Consider the following 21393-nt stretch of genomic DNA (forward strand, 5'->3'; position numbering starts at 1 on the left):
ATTTTATTATTGTTATTACTTTGTGCCGCCATTAGGGCTCCTAGTAACACCTATTTCACACTACATGACTTTAAACATTAGGCAGGTCTTTAAATCACTGCGGTGCTCACACTACGAAACAACATAAATGATTCACAGCCGATAAAATGTTGAGGGCGGAGCCATCAGAAAGAGCTGAACACTATTGGCTACTTGTGTGAAGATGACATCCCTGACACCCAGCATTTGAAAACTCTCTTAAAACATTCAAGGGAGCGTTTAAAAGGATCATTAATCAGCTGTCAGCAGATTAATCGCTCATATATTTGCACGGTTCAGCTGATAGATGCGGCTTTAATCTGCTCTTGAGGCCCTGTAGGGTGAATGAAGTGCATCGATGATCATTCTGGCCAATCACAGGCATTTCTGTTGAGCTCGTGAACATAATGACTTGGTCTCTCATTGGCTTGTCTGCAATATTTAGCATGCTAGATGTTGAATTTTTGTCTGTGAGGTGTTGAGGATGCATCAGCAAGCCTTGATGCGTCGTTCAGCAGTTCACATATAAACACTGCTGTTTGTCCTCCCGATCACAACCCAATCTGCCGGTGAGCTTGCTAACTTGCAAATCGGGCCAAAATCGGCTTAAAATCCTGTAGTGTAAACTAGGTATTTGCCTGTGCATTAATGTGCCCCCTGCACACCCCACAGAGTGGAGTTTCTGCTCACCATATCAGAGAAAGTCAGTGGAGATAAGGATATGAAAAGACCCACCCTGGAGTGCTTACAAGTTTGTGGTTTTAAGAAAAATGGTGTTGCCTGATAAATTTGTACATGGCCTGTCTTGAGACGAGACCAGACATGGCCAAAAACACAGTTGGTTGTCATTGGCGCTAGTGGTTTTGCGTTGGCCTGGTGAGTCCCGGCCTTTAAAACATATGACAAACTTTTAATAGGACATCTTTAGCTTTGGCTTTGGCTTGTGCTGCACTCTGAAGTTAAATGTAAGGGGTGAACTGATCATCAAAAGATTCTATTCATTTGTAGAAGCGCGGGGAGGTGAATTTATCTGCTGACATACTTTCCATTGATGACCCCGTCAGGGTTGAGCATGGGCATGATTTTGAAGATGTAGCTCTGGCGTAGACTCTGGGCTTGAGGACTGCAGCTCATGAGGAACTCCAGACTGCCCTTCATCACCCAGCTGGAGTTAGTCTCTCCAGGATGCACCCGCGCAGACAGAAAGATCACTGGACGGCTTCCTGCACACACAATAATGCCACACTCATGTAGTGTGGCTCTCCATAGTTCACTATGTCATAAATAAATACCATAGAAAACTGTATTAAATACTGCACCCTTTAGGTTCAAGCATCAAAACAAACACTAGACCATATCTATACACCAAAAATTCTACATAAATCATCTAAAATTACATTGATTATACAATTTAAGGGGCGTCGGTAAAAATGACTTCCGCTCTGGTGACCCCTGATGAATAAAGAGAGTAAGCAGAAAAATGAATGAAAGAATGAATGCATTCGATGTTAAAATGGTAAATGTCCTATTATATATACTATTAATTGTCCTATTAGGTAAATGTCCAATTATAGGTGTAAATGTCATAGTAAAACGGCTTTAATGTTATTTGTAAATTTGTAAATATATATTGCATCGGCAAAAGTTATAGAGGTCATCTCCAAGTATTGTACAATAAGTCAATATATTTATTATTGTGACAGGCCTATATTTGAGTATTCATTATGTTTGTGCGAGGGCGTAAATGCTTTTTCATTGGAGAGTTGTGTTCACAATATGTTGAGGTTTTCTTGGAGCAGTTCAGTTTGAAAATCTAGAATTATTTCTACTTTTTGTGATTTGGGACGCACCTATTGATTGGAAAAAGTCAAATATTTCTGTTACAAGAACATTTAGATCCATTTTATAAGACATGCGTTACCGCTTGGCGGCATGTGGGTTCATTTGACATTGGAATTACGTGCTTTTGAAAACTTAAAATAAAAGACACCATTATACAGCATGGAAAGGCCAGGGTTAAATGTAAAACTATTCCGACAGTGTTCATTTGACAGAAAAAAAAGTCAAATGCATTGTAATTTTCATTTTTAGGTGAGCTATTTCTTTAAAGGGGACCTTATTATGTCCCTTTTTACAAGATGCAAAATAAGTCTCTGATGTCTCTAGAGTGCGTATGAAAAGTTCCGGCTCAAAACACCACAAAAATAATGTTTTAAAACTTTGAAACTCCCCCTAATAGGCTTTGATCTGAATTATGCTGTTTGGTGACTGTCGCTTTAAATTCAAATGTGCTCTTTTGAAAAGAGGGCGGAGCTATGCAGCAGATTTCAAACTCTAATGCTTCTCACTCAGGGCTGTCTATGCTAATGAGGGAGAGATGGTTACTAATAGGCAGGGCTTTCCTCCTCTGACGATACGTACAAAGAGAGACTGTTTTTTATGAAGTGTGATTATAAAAATAGAATGAATGCATTTTTACCATTAGAAGCTGGCTATTTTCACACACTTTGGCCACACAACTTTGTTTAAGCCCCTTATAAAAGTGATTTTTGGATAATAGGTGCCCTTTAAAACTGAAAGCAGATTCTTTGAACTGCATGGTGGCGTTGTTTGTTTGTCACTACGGTAGCTCTCTGCATGTGTAGGTTACATACTGAACTGGCTGATGTGTTCATCGCTGGAGGATTCTGGCATGGCTGTGATGGTGAGCAGTGGGCAGCCGTTTCCTCCCAGTGTTTCACACAGATCCTCCTGCCTGTAGTAGATCTCGGGTGTGCACAGAGCACTCAACTTCTGGAGATGCATCTAAATGAAAGAAAAACCCATTTAAAACGGAATCCTATGTTACATCCTACTACATAAGATAAAAAGCTATGATGGCATTTAAATAATAATAATAATAAAATCAACTACTAGTCAAGCAGCTCTGATGCTAAATGCTAAGGTAATGTAAATCAGACACAATTTGAAGTGATCGAAGTGGAATACTAAGTAGTCAAAACTACGTATTGTATTATTACCAGCAAATCACAGATGCAGGCGAGTCATGGGATACTATTCAAACTAATTTAGTTAATTTTGAGATTTGTGTTATTTAAACTATTTTTGTAAGTAGGTTGTTTAAATATTTGGATTTCGTTGTCAAAGGTGCTGCTATTTTATTGAATTTGTTTAAAGGATAGATAGATAGATAGATAGATAGATAGATAGATAGATAGATAGATAGATAGATAGATAGATAGATAGATAGATAGATAGATAGATAGATAGATAGATAGATAGATAGATAGATAGATAGATAGATAGATAGATAGGCAGACAGACAGATCGGCAGACAGACAGACAGACATCGGATGGATGGATGGATGGATGGATGGATGGACGGACAGACAGACAGACAGACAGACAGACAGACAGACAGACATCGGATGGATGGATGGATAGATAGACAGACAGACAGACAGACATCGGATGAATGGATGAATGGATGGATGGATGGATGGACGGATGGATGGATGGACAGACAGACATCGGATGGATGGATGGATGGATGGATGGATGGATAGACAGACAGACAGACAGACAGACAGACAGACAGACACACAGACCGACATGGATGGATGGATGGATGGATGGATGGATGGATGGATAGACAGACAGATAGAAATCAGATGGATGGATGGATGGATGGATAGACAGACAGACATCAGATGGATGGATGATGGATGGATGGATGGACAGACAGACAGACATTGGATGGATGGATGGATGGATGGATGGATGGATGAATGGATGGATGGATGGATGGATGGATGGATGGATGGATGGATGGATGGATGGATGGATAGATAGATCGATCGATAGACAGACAGACAGACAGACAGACAGATAGGCAGACAGATAGGCAGACAAACAGACAGATATCGGATGGATGGATGGATGGATAGACAGACAGACATCGGATGGATGGATGGATGGATGGATAGATGGATAGATGGATAGATGGATAGATAGATAGATAGATAGATAGATAGATAGATAGATAGATAGATAGATAGATAGATAGATAGATAGATAGATGTATTTTGTACAGTACCTTCAGCATTGAGTAGGTGTAAGGGTAATGATAGGCAAAGTAGCAAACGTCATCTTTATGCTGAAAGGTCACAGTGAAGGTCATGGTGAAGTACGATTTGCCCTTTTGACCTCCGGCTGCAATGGAGCTTCGTGCGAAATGATTCCTGGGTGGACAAAAACAGACAGGATTTCTGCAAAACTGTAACTTTTCAGAGCATAAACCAACCCATAAATCACTGTACGACTTGCTCTTTACTTGTAATAGCAGATGTCTGATCCAGTTCTAACCCAATGAGGGCTGCCGTTGATGGCCTCCTGTACCGAGTACATGATCACCTGCATACCTGTCAGACAAGAAAGGTATAGATAGGTTAGCCAAATGTATGTAAATAGCTGACTAACTTAAAGTCCATATGAACCGGAAGCCAAATTTTCCGGATTGTGACACGGAGAAAGGGAATATTAAATGAGAGAAAAGTGGGCGTGGCTTGTTTTTTCTACTGTGAGCTGATTGGATATAGTAAAGATGGCATTTCGTTCAGAAAAATTGTGAAAAGGGTCTGGGGAGAATTATTACAACTTAACAGACTCCTCCTCCAGCTCACTATTTCTGTTTGTTGTTAAAACTGACAGTAGGAGGGGCGTGATTAGGTATGTTAGCCACGCCCATAACCTCAGACAGACCTTATCTGAGAATTTAACTGAAAACAAACAGGGAGTGCATCAGACTTCAATTCAAGATTGCAAGAGCAAACTATTATTTTTTTTAATGACATGCACAGATGAATTGTTCACCACAAAACTAGCAATGTGAGCTAACAAAATCAATATGGCTAGGTTTGATTTCATGTGTACTTTAAAGGTGTCATATAATTAAAATCTGAATATACAGAGTGGCCTGCACGGTGGCGCAGTGGGTAGCACGTTTGCCTGACAGCAAAAAGGTCGCTGGCTCGAGCCTGGGCTGGGTCAGTTTCTGTGTGGAGTTTGCATGTTCTCCTCATGTTCGATTGGGTTTCCTCTGGGTTCCCCCACAAGTTCATAGACATGCGGTACAGGTGAATTGGGCATATGTGTGTGAATGTAAGGGTGCTTTCACACCTGTGAATCGATTCAGTTGTTCCGAAACAGAGATTACAATTGTTACATTGTTGCTCTTTGCTCTTGGAGCGGTTCGCTTTCACACTGCAAAGTTTCTAATCGGATCAAAAGAGCTAAAACAAGTCACGTGCGAGTAAACTCTTCTCACATTGGTCGGAGTGTCAGGGTTTATTTTGCAGCGTCCCGCTCACCTGTCAGGAGAGGTGGTGGTGGTTTGATGGTGATTGACAGGGTGAGCGCGCGCGATGTGTCTGAGGAGAGATGCAGTGGGGAGGGGTGAGAAGGGTGCGCGACGATGCCTATTTGAGGACCGGGAGGGAGTCGCAAGATTACTGGGAGATCATCACTCGTTTGCGGGCATCCGGAGACTCGCGAATCTTCCCGCCATACTCATAATTCTCTCTTCATATAGCCGTAAGCCTATTACATATCCATAAAACACTGTGATATAACCGCGCTCGGATCGGATCGCTTTCTCACTGTAATCGAACCGCTCCAGGGTTCGTTTCAATCGAGTCGAGACCACCTCATTCAAGCGATCTCAGAGCGATTACTTTGGCGCGGAACAGAGCGCGATTGCCCTGTTCACATATGCCAAACGAACCGCGCTAACTGGGTAATCGAGACACGTTCCGAAACAAAAGTGTAGGTGTGAAAGCACCCTAAGAGTGTATAGGTGTTTCCCAGTGATGGGTTGCAGATGGGTAAAACATATGCTGGATAAGTTGGCGGTTCATTCCACTATGGCGACCCCAGATTAATAAAGGGACTAAGCTGAAAAGAAAATGAATGAATGAATGAACATACAGATAATTAGCTGCATGATATGAGTTTGGTACAAGCACATGGCCATACTGAGAGCTTCAAACATAGATGGGTTAACCAAATGTATGTAAGTAACTAAATAAATGTACAAAATATTCTATATAGGCACATATATACAAAATGGCTTCTAGCACAACTCTATCACTAATAATAGCACATATACAGTAATAATACAGGGCATTCGGAAAGTATTCATAGCACATAACTTTTTTCACATTTGTTTATGTTACAGCCTTATTCTAAAATGGATTAAATTCATTTATTTCTTCAAAATTCTACACACGATACTCCATAATGACTGTGGAAAAAGAGTTTTTGAAATTCTTGCAAAAAAATCTTGCAAATTTATTGCAAATTTATTACAAATAAAAAAAGCTGAAAGATCACGTGCATCAGTATTCACAGCCTTTGCTCAATACTTTGTTGATGCAGCTTTGGCAGCGATTACAGCCTCGAGTCTTTCTGAATATGAAGCCACAAGCTGGGCACACCTGTCTTTGGGAATTTTTGCCCATTCCTCCTTGCTGTACCTCTCAAGTTCTATCAGGTTGGATGGGAAGTGACGGTGTACTGCCATTTTCAGATCTCTCCAGAGATGTTCAATAGGATTTAGGTCTGGGCTCTGGCTGTGCCAGTCAAGGACATTCACAGAGTTGTTGTGAAGCCACTCCATTGATATTTTGGTGGTGTGCTTTGGGTCACTGTTCTGCTGGAAGATGAACCGTCGCCCCAGTCTGAGGTCAAGAGCACTCTGAAGCAGGTTTTCATTCAGGATGTCTCTGTACATTGCTGCATTCATCTTTCCCCTATCCTGACTACTCTTCCAGTTCCTGCTGCTGAAAACATCCTCACAGCATGATGCTGCCACCATCATGCTTCACTGTAGGGATGGTGTTAGCCTGGTGGTGAGCGCTGCCTGCTTTTCTCCAAACACAACACCTACTGTAGCATTCACTCCAAAGAGTTCAATTTTAGTCTCATCAGACCAGAGAATTTAGTTTGTTATGGTCTGGCAAATTCCAGACGAGGAGTGGCTTCAGTCTGCCCACTCTACTATACAGGTCTGATTGGTGGATTGCTGCACAGATGGTTGTCCTTCTGTAAGGTTCTCCTCTCTCCACAGAAGAACGCTGGAGCTCAGACAAAGTGACCATCAGGTTATTGATCACCTCCCTGACTAAGGCCCTTCTCCCCTGATCACTCAGCTTAGATGGCCGGCCAGCTCTAGGAAGAGTCCTGGTAGTTTCAAACATCTACCACTCACGGATGATGGAGGCCGCTGTGCTCATTTTAACTTTCAGAGCAGCAGAAATTTATCTGTAACCTTCCCCAGCCTTGTGCCTTGAGATAATCCTGTCTCGGAGGTCTACAGACAATTCCTTTGTCTTTGTGCTTGGTTTGTGCTATGACATGCACTGTCAACCCTGGGACCTTATGTATGCCTTTTCAAAACATGTCCAATCAACTGAGTTTACCCCAGGTGAACTCCAATTAAACTGCTGAAACATCTCAAGAATGATCAGTGGAATCAGAATGTACCTGAGCTTAATTTAGAGCTTCACGTCAAAGGCTGTCAATACTAATGTACATGTGATCTTTCAGGTTTTTTATTATTAATAAATTTGCAACAATTTCAAAAACTCTTTTATCATTGTCATTATGGAGTATTGTATGTAGAATTTGGAGGAAATAAATTAATTTAATCCCTTTTGGAATAAGGCTGTAACAGACAAAAATGTGGAAAAAGTGAAGCGCTAAGAATACTTTTCGGATGCATCTTATTTAAAGGTAATGGCTATCATAATTGAAAAGACCCACCATAATTGAACTGGCTGTTGGACTTCTCACAATTGATTATGTTGAATCGATAGCGAACTCCTGGACGCATATTTCCCACCTCAAAATAAAACCACTGGTGATAGTGATTACTATTGATATCAGAGTTCAGGATCAAGTCATACTCAAACCTGCAGACAGACACCAATTTTAATAAAAGCAGATTCCCACTACAAATAAAAGCACAAAACGTCCAATTCTGCACATACTTCCTGACTTGTATCGCTTTCCGTAGGTTTCCAGACTCGAATTTAGAGTTGAACTTCAGAGATTCCCCGTTGTCGGTAAGTGGAGAACTGAAAGAGTTTCATTAAGATGTTTACACCGATGATTCACCTATTTCATAACTCAGAGTAATAAAAGAAAAGTGCCTTGGTGTGCTCAAAACAAATTTAAAAAATCCAGTTGTTACTGTCTCTTTCTTATATGTGATGGTCAAAACATATGAACATTTATTATATCCTCCCATTTTAAGAAACAGATATGTGCGATTACTCTAGGGTTAGAGTTGATATATAGCAGATAGACATATACTGGTGTGGAAATATAGAGGATGTATTTCATTTGATGCAATAAAGCAGTATTTTTTTACAAGTGCGCAAAATGCAGCTTTTTGATGGGGAATTGATTCTTTGGAAAAAATTTAAGAAAATAAATATGTTTGAAAATAAAATAAAAATGTTTGAAAATAAAATAAAAATGTTTGAAAATGAAATAAAAATGTTTGAAAATGAAATGAAAATGTTTGAAAATAAAATAAAAATATTTGAAAATAAAATAAAAATGTTTGAAAATAATATAAAATAAAAATGTTTGAAAATAAAATAAAATAATTTTTTTAAATGTTTGAAAATAAAATTAAAAATGTTTGAAAATAAAATAAAATATAATTTTTTGAAAATAAAATAAAAATGCTTAAAAATAAAATAAAAATGTTTGAAAATGAAATAAATATGTTTGAAAATAAAATAAAAATGTTTGAAAATAAAATAAAAATGTTTGAAAATGAAATAAAAATGTTTGAAAATGAAATGAAAATGTTTGAAAATAAAATAAAAATATTTGAAAATAAAATAAAAATGTTTGAAAATAAAATAAAAAAAAATGTTTGAAAATAAAATAAAATAGTTTTTTTAAATGTTTGAAAATAAAATTAAAAATGTTTGAAAATAAAATAAAATATAATTTTTTGAAAATAAAATAAAAATGCTTAAAAATAAAATAAAAATGTTTGAAAATGAAATAAATATGTTTGAAAATAAAATAAAAATGTTTGAAAATGAAATAAAAATGTTTGAAAATGAAATGAAAATGTTTGAAAATAAAATAAAAATATTTGAAAATAAAATAAAAATGTTTGAAAATAAAATTAAAAAAAATGTTTGAAAATAAAATAAAATAGTTTTTTTAAATGTTTGAAAATAAAATTAAAAATGTTTGAAAATAAAATAAAATATAATTTTTTGAAAATAAAATAAAAATGCTTAAAAATAAAATAAAAATGTTTGAAAATGAAATAAATATGTTTGAAAAAAAACAAAAATGTTTGAAAATAAAATATAAATGATTGAAAATAAAACTAAATTAAAATGTTTGCAAATAAAATAAAATGATTGAAAATAAAACTAAATAAAATCGTTTGAAAATAAAATACAAATTTTTGAAAATAAAATTAAGTCAAATAAAAATATAATTAAAAATAAATAATCATAATCAATCATTCATTTGCTAATATATTAATAAAAACAAAGACAACCATAATAGTAGTTTGTTATTGTTGGACATTATTATACATGATGCATTACTGTAATGTGCAACGGATATTGTTACAAGTTAAAACACTGTAATGAAAATTCTTCCCCTCCACTAGTGTTTTTTTTAACCAAAATGCATAAATATTAAACTAAATATACATTTATATAATAAATATACATCAACCAAATAGGTTAAGCTCATTGTGGTGTTACATTCACACTATATATTTGTTGAAAGTGCACGCTGACCTCTGATTGTCTAAGTCATAAACGACTTTATCCAGGATGTCACTGGAGTGAATGAGCCTCTCGATGTCCTGGAAGATCTTAGTTCTGTTAAAAAAAAATAACAAAACAGTTTGTTCAGAAATTTTAATTCTGTCATCATTTATCCATCATTGTGTCTTTCTTTTTTACCATGATGAAGCACAAGATGAGAGATTGTAACCAACATATTTTGCCAAATCAAGCACAGAGTGACCAGGAGATGTTGATAACTTAAAATAAGCATTATAAGCATCAAAACTGCATCATACCTCAAAAGGATCTCATACGTATCTCTGCTATCGATGTTTGTGTAGGGAATATTTTTCTGGTGGCGTTTTTTAGTAAAACAAACTGTATTTGTCATTAAACGTCTCATATTAAGTGTAATTACTCATTTTTAAACAGCGTCATTAATATTTAACATTGAGGTGTGTAGCTCCTCCCCTTTTAAAAGACAGCCAATAGCGTTGTTTTTATCACAGCTCTTCCAGTGAGAGTGGTTGAGCTCAAGCACATCAATTGAAAAGCAAATGAGAAGTGCCTTAAAGGGGGCGGGGCATGTCAGACACTAGAGAGCATTTGATTGGTCAGAAGATTTGATGAGAAACTGAAGTATGAGGTAAAGTCGGTTAAATTGTTGATCCATTTAGGCGTTTCAACCACTCTAGTCACTCTAGTGATCTCAGACTAATTGTTTTGGCGTGGATCAGAAAATTTAATTTCTTAGGTACAGCATTTCACATCGAACAGGCAATAAAAACACACGTGTATTACCTCTGCACACCATAAACCCTCTCCAGAATTGGCTCCCGGAGGTTGAGCGCCACATGGCCAAAGTAATCTGGATATGCCACCTCTGTGTACCCAGGAACTGATCGCGTGCTCTTCACCATCTCCAAATAAAGCTCCGGGTCATGTAGCGGCAACAGTGCTGCGGTATCCGGCACTTCCAGCACCGACTGTTCACCGCCGTCATCCTGACATCCGTCCACAGAGCCTCCATTCACAGCAGCGTCCAGAATCAGATGACCTAAACTGCACACCAGATCAGCGTCTGCTCTGCCGTCCGGCCTCTTGGCTATGGAGATGCTGTCCAGCTCCAGAGGAGATTGTTCAGGCTTTAGGGGCAGGGCGCTTTCCCGGAGCGGACGTCTGTTTTGAAGTCCCGGTGAGGACTGTGTGGTGGGAATGATGATGGGACGGTGATGCTCTGAGTTGACTCTTGATGGAGGAATGGCAGAAATGGAGTCTTCAAAGTCAATATCCTGAGAACAAAAGCGTAATGGGGATCACTTGGGATGTCGCAATACTCAACATAATATCGAACCATGTTCGGTATGACCTTCTCGGTTTAATGCGCATATTGAAATGACAGGTGACGTAACAGTGCAGTAATCCTCACCCACCGCAATTGTTTGACAGGCTTGACGTTTTATCATGTCTCTGTATTAACGTGTATAATCATGTCCACAGATCACATACTACACCTTTAACTAGACAGGTTAGGGTAATTAGGCAAGTCGTTGTATAACGATGGTTTGTTCTGTAGACTATGGAAAAAAATTATTGCTTAAGGGGGCTTATAATTTTCACCATGAAATGGTTTAAAAAAAAATTAAAAACTGCTTTTATTCTAGCCGAAATAAACCAAATAAGACTTTCTCCGGAAGAAAAAATATTATAGGAATTACTGTGAAAAATTCCTGGCTCTGTTAAACATCATTTGGGAAATATTTGAAAACGAATTAAAATTTCGCAGGAGTGCTAATAATTTTGACGTCAACAGAATATTGAGTATATATTTTTTAAGTATATTTTTTCAGTATCTTATTATATTACAGTATATATTTTTTATATTTTACAGTCTTTATTTTTCAAATTCTTAGTTTCATTTCACATTGTGAATCAGAAGAGTCCTCACCTGAAAAGTTTCAGTGAATTCCCGACAGAAATGCTCGTAGACTCGGAGCTCTTCAAAGGGTCGTGTGTTCATCTGCTTGGGTCTTAGTTTGTTGATATCCGTCTCTATGTCATCATTCTGCAGCGCAAAACAAACCTCAGATACAAACTCAGTTTTCCAGAACTCTGATCGCTCTTTTACTAATATCAGGCATGTCATTGAGTAGAGACAAGAGTCATTGAATAGGATTGTGTTCACTGACAGAGAACAGGTCTGTTCACTACTGTCCCATCAAATAAAAGATACACTAAAATAAAAGATTTGACTTAAAAACTGATTGAAATAAATACTTGAAGTAATTTTGGATGAAACTAAGCTTCAGTTTAAGTTAAAACTGAAATAAAAGCATATAAAAGATGTGCATGACTAAAATGTTGACTAAAATCTAAAATAAATATAATATCATGTAATTTAGAACATAGAAATTAAGGCTAGTTAAAAATACAGCAAATAAATGACTTTAAACTAAGTTATTCTTTCTCATTTTTGTTGTACTTTCATATGTAAAATCATGAAAAAATTCTGATTATAATTACTATGAGAAAAAAAATATGATAAATGAAGAGAATTATGAAATTACCATTAACAATGCCAATGAAAACTCCTGTGTGGTCGAAAGGCTTCATTTTATTTATAGAAACAGTGTTTTTTTTATTTGAGATGCAGCCATTTATTTATTTATTTATTTATTTGTGTCTATTAATCTGTTTATTTATTTGTTTGTCAATTTATTTATTTATTTATCTATCTATTAAACTATTTGTCTATTTATTTGTTTACTTAATTAATCTATCTATCTGTCCGTCCTTCCATCCATCCGTCCTTCCACCCATCCGTCCGTCCATCCATCCGTCCGTCCGTCCGTCCATCCGTCTGTCCGTATCTATCTATCTATCTATCTATCTATCTATCTATCTATCTATCTATCTATCTATCTATCTATCTATCGATCTATCGATCTATCGATCTATCTATCCATCGATACATCCATCCATTCATCCATCCATCCATCCATCCATCCGATGTCTGTCTGTCTGTCTGTCTGTCTGTCTGTCTCTCTATCTATCTATCTATCTATCTATCTATCTATCTATCTATCTATCTATCTATCTATCTATCTATCTATCTATCTATCTATCTATCTATCTATCTATCTATCTATCTACCTATCTATCTATCTATCTATCTATCTATCTATCTATCTATCTATCTATCTATCTATCTATCTATCTATCTGTGTCTATGTGTCTATTAATCTACTTGTCTATTTATTTATTTGTTCATTTATGTAATTAATTAATTTATTTATCTATTTATCTATGTATTTTTCTGTGTCTATTAATCCATTTGTCTATTTATTTATTTATTTATTTTATTTATTTATAAATCTATGTTTCTATTAATCTTTTAGTCTATAGTTATTTGTTTATTAATTTGTGTGTTTATTTATTTGTTTGTTTGTTTATCTATTTATTTATTTAATTTCTCCTTTAATCACACCGTTTTCTAAATAATGATAACAGTAAAAAAACTACACCAGCTGATTAGAGTGTTTTGTAGAATAAAATCACTGTACTTGTGTTTTGTGACCGGTGTCATCCTCTTCATTTTCAGTGTCATTTTCGGTGTCGACTTCTGTGGCTTCATTCTCATCGCTTTCATCGACGACATCGTCCACTTCCACAAAAAACACACACAGATCTATTAGCACTGACGCTACTCATGAAAGCTTTCTTTCTTTAAATTAGTTTATACCACTCACCATAAAATAACTAAACAATGACTAATGACTTTGTGGTTTTGTTAGTTTTGATTGTAAGAAGCTGCTTTAAAACAGAAAACTAGTGTGTTTAATGTACTTGCAAAACTAGACTATAATATTTATAATTATAATATGATTTAATACACAGGGTGGGCCATTTATATAGATACACCTTAATAAAATGGGAATGGTTGGTGATATTAACATCCAGTTTGTGGCACATTAGTATATGTGAGGGGGCTTGTAAATAACTCATAAAAAATTATGTTACGTTAAATCCAAGCACACCATTGTTTTTCTTGCAAAATTCCCAATAAGTTTATTCAGGTGTGTTCCTATAAATGGCCCACCCTGTAGTACAGCGGTTTTTCAACACATGAGAGTTGAAACTTTGAGTGCATCTTCATGGTCCTAAATCCAAAAATTGTTAAAACATACAAACAAAAGTAAATAAATAAAGATGATTTATTGTACAAACTTAAATTGACCAAGAACATAATATAAGACTGGAAAATCAAAAACAATAAATATAAAAAAGCAAAAAAAAAATAAAATAAATAAATTAAACAAAAATATAAAACAAAAAACAAAACTTAAAAATAAAACAAAAACTGAACAAAACAGAACAAAAAACAAAATCAAAACAACAAAAACAAAACAATAAAACAAAAACAAAACATAAAAAACAAAACAATAAAACAAAACAAAACAGAAAGAAAAAAAAAAACATTAAATTTGGGGTCTAAAGGGGGTCGCACACTGAATGTGCTGCGACTCGGCGTGCACATGATAGTTGAAAGTAACACACACCAGACACGCACATTTGCAATTTGTAATTGTGACTAAAACAAAACATATTAAAAAAACAAAAAAAAAAAACAAACAAAACAAAAACAAAACATATAAAATAAAAAATATAAAACAAAACAAAAAACAAAAAAATAAATAAATGAAATAAAACATATCAAAACAAAACAAAAAAAAACAAAACAAAAATAAAAAATAAAAACAAATCAAATCAAAACAAAAACAATTAAATGATTTTATCTTAAAATTAAATTAAATTAAGATTTTTTTTTTCCAATGACTGGGTCTATATTCCTTTATACCCACTGATAACTGAATGATAAATCACAATAACACCAAAAATAAAAGATTAATAGTGATTTATGATTTAGATTTAATTTTGACCAAGCCAAGACAACTAGTTATTATTATTATCATGGAGTATCATGACCTACAACTACCACACAGAGTGTGTCTGTGTGTTACCTCCGGGCGGCTGGTTGTACAGCTGCGCCACTGGTCCCCCAGCCGGTATGTGTGGAAGCGGGTACAGAAAGACACTTTTAATAGTAGGCAGTGGTAGGCGGTTCTTTGGAAAGCACTTTCTCATAATCAAGCTGGAGGTGTTGACCAGCGGATCTAGTGTCCGGACGGGCAGGCACTCCTGAACACATCACAATACCACATCTTTATACTCTAGTCATGCCTTTCTAAACCGAAAGTGAAAATAATAGCAAGTGTCTTTTACTGTGGATGTGTTATAAAGGATCCTCATGCCACTGGCTTCTATGAAGGCCTTTCTGCCGAGCTTAATGTTGGTGATGTTTTTGATGCATCCCAGAATGCTCTTGCGGATGATCACGTGGCGGTGGCGTGTGTCGTTTCGGTGCCAGTCTTGGTAGATTGCGAGCAGCGTAGGCAGATATCCTCTGTCCACCGCCCGACGGGCATTCATTCCTGAGGAAAACACAGACGATGTCATGAACGCTACTGCAAGAATATGTTTGCATTAGTGACACTGAATGTTTATGTGTGTGTGTGTGTGTGTGTGTGTGTGTGTGTGTGTGTGTGTGTGTGTGTGTACTGCAAAAAAACAAACAGTTTGGCCGTTTCGTGTGCGCACGTCAATGTCAATATTGCAAGCATATGATACATATGTCGTGTTCATATAATATGTATGTCTATGTCGTGGGTACGCGATACTTAGTCATGCGTACACGATATGCATTTCGTGCACATGCGCTATGTATGTTTATGTCGTCCGCACGCAATACTATGTCATTTGCATAAAATACGTATATCATGTGCATGCAATATGTATGTCTATGTAGTGGGCACATAATATATGTGTCTATGTTGTGCGCATGTGATATGTATGCCTATGTCGTGCACACAAAATACCATGTCATGCGCATGCAATACGTACTGTACATATCACATAGGCAAGACATGAGTATCGCGTGTGCATAACATAGTATCATGTGCGCATGACATAGACATACATATTTCATACACATGACATGTATTGCGTGTGTATGACATAGTATCACCTGCGCATGACATAGACACTATGCACATGATACGTATTGCTTATGCAATTTGTATTTCTATGATATGCACACATGATACTATCTCATGCACAAGCAATATGCATGTCATGCGCACACAATATTTATGTCTATGTCATGCACAGGTGAAACTATGTCATACGCACGCAATACATATGCCGTGTGTATGCGATATGTATGTCTATGTCGCCCACACAATACTCCGATTTGCACAGGATACGTATGTCTTGCTTATGCAATATGTATGTCTATGTCATGCACACATAATACTATGTCATGCACACGCAAAATGTATGTCATGCGCACACAATATGTATGTCTATGTCATGCACACATGATACTATGTCATGCACACGCAATATGTATGTAATGCGCACACAATATGTATGTCTATGTCATGCACAGGTGAAACTACGTCATACGCATGCAATACATATGTCGTGTGTACGCGATATGTATGTCTATGTCGTGCACACATGAAACTATGTCATGCACAAGCAATGCGTATGTCATGCGCACACAATATGTATGTCTATGTCATGCGCACACAATATGTATGTCTATGTCATGCACAGGTGAAACTACGTCATACGCACGCAATACATATGTCGTGTGTACGCGATATGTATGTCTATGTCATGCACACATGATACTATGTCATGCACACGCAATAGGTATGTCATGCGCACACAATATGTATGTCTATGTCATGCACAGGGGAAACTACGTCATACGCACGCAATACATATGTCGTGTGTACATGATATGTATGTCTATGTCGTGCACACATGAAACTATGTCATGCACAAGCAATAGGTATGTCATGCGCACACAATATGTATGTCTATGTCATGCGCACACAATATGTATGTCTATGTCATGCACAGGTGAAACTGTCATACGCACACAATACATATGCCGTGTGTATGCGATATGTATGTCTATGTCGCCCACACAATACTCCGATTTGCACATGATACGTATGTCTTGCTTACGCAATATGTATGTCTATGTCATGCACACATGATACTATGTCATGCACACGCAAAATGTATGTCTATGTCATACACAGGTGAAACTACGTCATTCGCACGCAATACATATGTCGTGTGTACACAATATGTATGTCTATGTCGTGCACACATGATACTATGTCATGCACATGCAATACGCATGTCTATGTATGTCTATGACGTGCACATGATACTATGTCATGCACAAGCAATATGTATGTCATGCGCACACAATATGTACGTCTATGTCATGCACAGGTGATACTATGTCATACGCACGTGATACATATGTCGTGTGTAAACGATATGTATGTCTATGTCGTCCACACAATACTCAGATATGCACATAATAAGTATGTCTTTCTTACGCAATATGTATGTCTATGTCATGCGCACATGATACTATGTCATGCACAAGCAATATGTATGTCATGCGCACACGATATTAATGTCTAGGTCAGGACCAGGTGAAACTATGTCATACGCACACGATACATATGTCGTGTGTACACGATATGCATGTCCATGTCGTCCACACAATACTCCGCTATACACATGATACGTATGTCTTGCTTACGCAATATGTATGTCTATGTCATGCCCACATGATACTATGTTATGCGCACTTGATACGTATGTTATGTGCATCCGATACGCATGTCGCGTGTACGTAAAACTTATATATGATATGCACGTCTGTCGTGCGCACGTGATATGAATGTCTATGTCACATGTGATACTTATGTCTTGCTCAATTCATTACTATTATTTTTTTTGCCTGTCACTTTAGGGGCTTTGTACATTTTATATCAATTAAACAGACTAAAACTATTAAGTTAAACTTGTATAACTTAAAAATACGACTTAATAAAATAAGTTAAAGTAACAAAAAAAATTGTTGTCATGAGTTTTTCATATCAATTCTTACAGTGTACTTGTTTATGTGGTTTTCGAGGACATGCAAATTGTGCAATGACATTGGTATTAAAATCTGGTCCTCAGAACCACCCAATGAGATATCTTACCAGACTTCAGTAATGCTGCCAGTGTGTCCAACGCCACCCTGTTTTGGAAAAGATCAAATAAATCGAATTGATCACGACAAAATAAAACCAATCCACAATTTCCTTCCTGAACAAACAAATTGTGCATGAAATCTAATGAACAGATGAAACATACTTCAGCAGAGTGGTGCTCTTTTTGCTGAAGGGTCCAACGATTTCAAACAGGATCTCCAAAGCACCGCTTTTTCCCAGCGACACTGCGTTCACCGCTAAAAGAAAACACAGCAAGTGAATTTCTTTCAATCAGCATAATGCACCGATATTCGTTATCGTAAATTCCCGACGGAACACATCAAATGGGAACTTACAGTTGCTTGAATAGACCCGAAGAACCTGCAGACATGGCAGCAACAGCTTGTAGTTCTGCAGGTTGTGCTTCGCCAGATTCAGCGTCACATTCAGAGCCCCATTCAGACGCGCTTTAACACCAAACTTCCTGTCTGAAGAGGAAGTGATGTCGCTGAAAACTGTTCGTGTGCCCAATGTAGTTTTTGACATTGCAATCAAACAATTTCAAACTAATTTGCATGATGTATTATAGCATTGGGTTGGTTTTTAAGAATTAATACTGTTTCATTTCATTCATTTTCTATTCGGCTTAGTTCCATTATTAATCTGGGGCTGCCACAGCGGATTGAATCGCCAACTTATCCTGCATGTTTCATGCAGCGGATGTCCGTCCAGCTGCAACCTATTACTGGGAAACATCCATACACACTTAATCACATACTACACTATGGCCAATTTAGCTTGCCCAATTCACCTACAGCACACTACAGATCGTGCTACCCAATGCGCTTATCAGGTTTTATTACGTTTGTTAAAACCAAAACTTCCAAGTGTAACGGAGGCCAGCTAGTAAGTCTAGCGACAGAGGATAGAGGCCATGGTCTTTAGCCACCTTGTTAGAGCATCCGACTCCCATGCGGAAGGTTGCCAGTTTGATACTAGCTCGGAGCGGGTTGAATGGCGTAGGACCGGCGGAGTTACATTGGTGCCGTGACCCGGATGGGAATGAGGTTTAGGGGTTGAGTGTAACGGAGGCCAGCTAGAAAGTGCTGTGCAGGTAAACCTCACTCCTCTGACCTCATAAGGTGCTCTAGCAACAGACGCTAAAGGCCATGGTCTTTAGCCCCCTTGTTAGAGCATCCGACTCCCATGCGGAAGGTTGCCAGTTCGATACCAGCTCGGAGCGGGTTGGGTGGCGTAGGAGCGGCGGGGTTACATTGGTGCCGTGACCCGGATGGGAGTGAGGTTTAGGGGGTTAGTGTAACGGAGGTTAGTTAGTAAGTGCTGTGCAGGTAAACCTCACTCCTCTGACCTCTAAAGGTGCTCTAGCAACAGACGCTAGAGGCCATGGTCTTTAGCCCCCTTGTTAGAGCATCCAACTCCCATGCGGAAGGTTGCCAGATCAATACCAGCTCAGAGTGGGTTGGGTGGCATAGGACCAGCAGGTTTACACAAGCATTACGGTGATTGTAATAAAGGGAAAGCCAATGACATTTGTCTCCTCCCCTTTTAGCCTGATCCAAAAATGGTTTGATCCGTGACCCAAAAACCATAACATGATCTGATTTATAACACCACTAGTGAAAGCTATAGTGAGCATGGGTTTGTTGTACCTTTGGGTCCGACTTTGACAAGTAGAGAATGAATGTGAAGCATCAGTTCCTCGTTGGCCGGAGGGTCTTTGCTGGAGCTCACCAGCAGCTGCAGCAAAATGGCTGTTCCTCCTTTAGACACGAACAAGCCAGTCCTGCGGCCTCCACCTATACCACAACACAGCCAAAGAAAGATTACGCTAGATTCTGACCTTCAGAAACACATTGTTATGACTGAAGTTCAGTGATTACAGCCTTTCTCAGCTGACTCTGCTGTCTTTTTTAAGGCTTAGAGCCATTTAAAACAAACAACAAAGCAATTACCAGTTCATTAAACAGATAGCTCATCCAAAATAAACATTTTATCCTCATACGAGTTTCTTTCTTCTGTTGAATGCAAAAGAAGATATCATGAAGAAAGCTAAGCAATTGTAACCATTGACTTCCATAGATAGAAAACAAATACACTGTAAAAGATGCTGGGTTCCACACAATCGAATTGTGGGACAACATGAAGGAATTAAGTTAGCTTATTAGTTTTTATACATTAAAGTGCATTAAACGTAAAACAATTAGGGCCCTATAATACACCAAGCGCAATATGGCGCGATGCAATTGTTATTTGCTAGTTTCAGTTTGGCGCAAGAGTCGTTTTGAGGTTTTGCTCCACGCTGTTTAACCAGCAAATGCATTTGCGCTAATCATATGTGCACCTATAGGCGTTCTGGTCTAAAAAGGAAGGTATTCTAAGGCGCACTGCTGGCGCGTTGCTATTTTTGAGAAACCATAATAGATTTTTCAATAGGCCAGAACAAGGCCAGTCTAAAGTCCAACACAGAGCGCGTTAGTTGTGCTCCTCGCTTACACACTGCTTAATACACATAAGATGTAGAGCAATACGCAAATATCTTTACAAATGAAAAAGATATAAAATATTAAGGACATATATAGGATATACATAGGATATGAATATAAAGGATTAAAATATTACCAAACATATTATTTTCTATCCTACATAAATTAAAAACCACTGCCTTCATGCCTTCTTTAACTCGGGAGGCTTTTTCAGTTTATTTATAACAATTTGCTTTTGTATAATGTTATTATTATTAGCAGTATTATTTATTATATGCATATTTATATATGTTTTATTAAAAACAAGCTTAGATTTGTCCACCTGTCAGGTTTTAGACCATGTGGGGCACAGCATGTGTATTTGGATATATCTCATCTCATATATAAATCATCTCATATTTCAGCCTCCACATCAAAGTTCCTGAAAGCAAAGAAGGTCAAGGTGCTGCAGGATTGGCCAGCCCAGTCACCTGACATGAACATTATTGAGCATGTCTGCGGTAAGATGAAGGAGGAGGCATTGAAGATGAATCCAAAGAATCTTGATGAACTCTGGGAGTCCTGCAGGAATGCTTTTTCTTTGGTATTCCAGATGACTTTATTAATCAGTGATTTGAGTCATTGCAGAGATGTATGGATGCAGTCCTCCAAGCTCATGGGAAACAATATTCATTCTTTATCCACTGCAGCAGGACTTTATATTCTATACTGGACATTATTTCTGTGACAAAACTTTTGTCTAAGCAAGGTCAGACCTTACTGTCTTATTTAAATCATTAAAAATCAAGGCATGATCATATTTTATTTTGGTAAATAAGCGTAATCTAGAGGCCTTTGCCTTTCATATTAGCCACTTCTGATACCAAATGATCAACTAGAAGTCAAGTTATTATTTGCTGTTCCTAA

General features: G+C 37.3%; 1 protein-coding gene and 1 long non-coding RNA gene across 7 annotated transcripts in view; both read right to left on the reverse strand.

The window, feature by feature from the left end:
- LOC147842882 (uncharacterized) overlaps nt 1-21393 on the reverse strand; it is a 797275-nt gene that overhangs the window by 292871 nt on the left and 483011 nt on the right. The window lies entirely within an intron of this gene.
- agtpbp1 (ATP/GTP binding carboxypeptidase 1) overlaps nt 1-21393 on the reverse strand; it is a 56466-nt gene that overhangs the window by 15974 nt on the left and 19099 nt on the right. For 5 of the 6 annotated variants that reach the window (XM_087263378.1, XM_087263377.1, XM_087263379.1 and 2 more), the window contains 16 exon segments: nt 19654-19800; nt 18340-18471; nt 18147-18240; nt 17993-18030; nt 15135-15343; nt 14873-15050; nt 13415-13515; nt 11800-11916; nt 10653-11143; nt 9861-9944; nt 8067-8153; nt 7840-7988; nt 4352-4439; nt 4115-4259; nt 2673-2823; nt 1061-1241 (listed from right to left, as the gene is read on the reverse strand). In XM_087263378.1, coding sequence (XP_087119504.1) covers nt 1061-1241; nt 2673-2823; nt 4115-4259; nt 4352-4439; nt 7840-7988; nt 8067-8153; nt 9861-9944; nt 10653-11143; nt 11800-11916; nt 13415-13515; nt 14873-15050; nt 15135-15343; nt 17993-18030; nt 18147-18240; nt 18340-18471; nt 19654-19800 — 2392 coding nt within the window. 6 annotated transcript variants of the gene reach the window in all.

This window comes from Danio rerio, chromosome 8 (assembly GCF_052040795.2).
Source record: "Danio rerio strain M-AB ecotype USA chromosome 8, GRCz13ab, whole genome shotgun sequence".
NCBI lineage: Eukaryota > Metazoa > Chordata > Actinopteri > Cypriniformes > Danionidae > Danio > Danio rerio.